Source organism: Acyrthosiphon pisum, chromosome A2 (assembly GCF_005508785.2).
Source record: "Acyrthosiphon pisum isolate AL4f chromosome A2, pea_aphid_22Mar2018_4r6ur, whole genome shotgun sequence".
Lineage (NCBI taxonomy): Eukaryota > Metazoa > Arthropoda > Insecta > Hemiptera > Aphididae > Acyrthosiphon > Acyrthosiphon pisum.
In genome coordinates this window covers 25974443-25976116 of record NC_042495.1, presented here as the reverse complement: position 1 = coordinate 25976116, position 1674 = coordinate 25974443, and the positions used below count along the sequence as shown (strand labels likewise).

The 1674-nt window shown below is 27.8% G+C and overlaps 1 protein-coding gene across 1 annotated transcript in view; it reads right to left on the bottom strand.

Annotated features, from left to right (window-relative positions):
* LOC103308940 (activin receptor type-2A-like) overlaps nt 1–1381 on the bottom strand; it is a 50207-nt gene extending 48826 nt beyond the window's left edge. Inside the window, exons 1-5 of the mRNA XM_029489890.1 lie at nt 1367–1381; nt 839–913; nt 598–732; nt 316–530; nt 65–251 (exon numbers count right to left, since the gene is read on the bottom strand). Of these exons, the coding sequence (XP_029345750.1) occupies nt 65–251; nt 316–530; nt 598–732; nt 839–913; nt 1367–1381 (627 nt within the window). The remainder of the gene's footprint in view (nt 1–64; nt 252–315; nt 531–597; nt 733–838; nt 914–1366) is intronic.
* Between the last annotated feature and the right edge of the window lie 293 nt (nt 1382–1674).

Here is a 1674-nt window from a genome sequence, read left to right as displayed (position 1 = left end):
TCAACTGAATAGTTAATTAAATTAATTGTATTCCTTTTTGTTGGAGGTAATTATGGGTATTTACCCGGGTATGAACAGCACCACATAACTTCCCATCTTGCAAACCCACAGCGACACCAAAATCCGAAATACATGCGGTTAAATCATGTTTTAACAAAATATTTTTGGTTTTTAAATTTCTATGAACAATTGTTGGCTTACATTCATCTAAATGTCTTGATAAAATTTCTTCATGCAAATGTGTCAACCCTCTGAAACAAAATAGTGATTAAAAAACCTGAATATGTTATACAAACATTAGCTACAATACTTTACCTTGCAATGCAATATTTAATATGGCAAAGCTTACTCCATGATAATGTATTACATTTTAAGAAGTCATATAACGATCCACGATCATGGTAAGCAGTGATCAACCAATATTCACTTTTGAATTCGTCAATAACATCCCCAATGAAAGATAGTATATTTTCATGTTTCATGTGGGGTAGTTGATAAACTTCTTGTTCTATGAACCATGAGATTTTACCCTTAAATAAAATAATAATCTACAATTATATATATAAAAAAAAAAAAATAATTAATTAAAATTGTTACCTCAAGAGGGTATATTTTAACAGCTACTGTATTATTTTTATAAATAGCTTTCCAATGTATAGCATATCGTCCCCTTGATATTTCCTCAACTAATTCTATAGGGGGTCGATTCTCCAAGCTACTAATCGACGGAATCTAAATAAACAGGAAATAATTTGTTATACAAATTAAACATAAATTAATCAATAAAAATTGTTTAGTGAGCTTTCTATTATGCACCATAGCGATCTCTTGCCTTTACCTCATTTAGTTCTATTGCCTCATTGATGGACGGCCTGTGTGAGATAGGTGGGGTGTTGTTATTAGGAAAACGATCCTAGATACACAAGAAATAATTTGTTATAAAAAATAAACAAAAATAAATCAAACCGTGTGTAACGATTATCATTAGCTTAACTTACCCACTAAACATTTTAATTCCAAAATAATGAAAAAAAACTTTTTTGTTAGTAAGTATACATGAATAGTAGAATAAGAATAATTCTACAAAAGGCAATGTATTAATTGTTGAACAATTAATTCAATGATTTTATTAAAGAAGATAATATAAGAATAATTCTACGAAAGGTAATGAATTAATTATTAAACAATTATATCAATGATGTTCCTTAAGGCATTTTTTAAAAGTATTAAATATTAATTAAAATCGTATCATATAATAATATTTTCTTTAAGTAGATAAGTGGTTCTTAACCCGTTGTCCGTGGCCCCTATAGGGGTTCGTGATACTTATGTCGGGGGTCCGCGGCAGCCTCAACTCATAACATACGTCAATAAGTGACATGAGTGCATTATTACAATATTGTTGGATTATTATTAATTTTTTTTCATTTATAATAATATGCAGATTCTATATCAAATAATTGTATTTTTAATATATTTTAAGTAATCAGTTTCATACGAAATGTACAAGCGTACAGCACTATAATCTCGGTAGTATTATATTTACTGTCACTAAGTGCAGTTGATCGATCGTACTAAATTATAGTTTTATATTACAATTTTATAAAAAAATAATTGTAATAAAAATAATTATAAATGTGTAGGTTTTGTTATGTATATTTATGTAATTTGTAA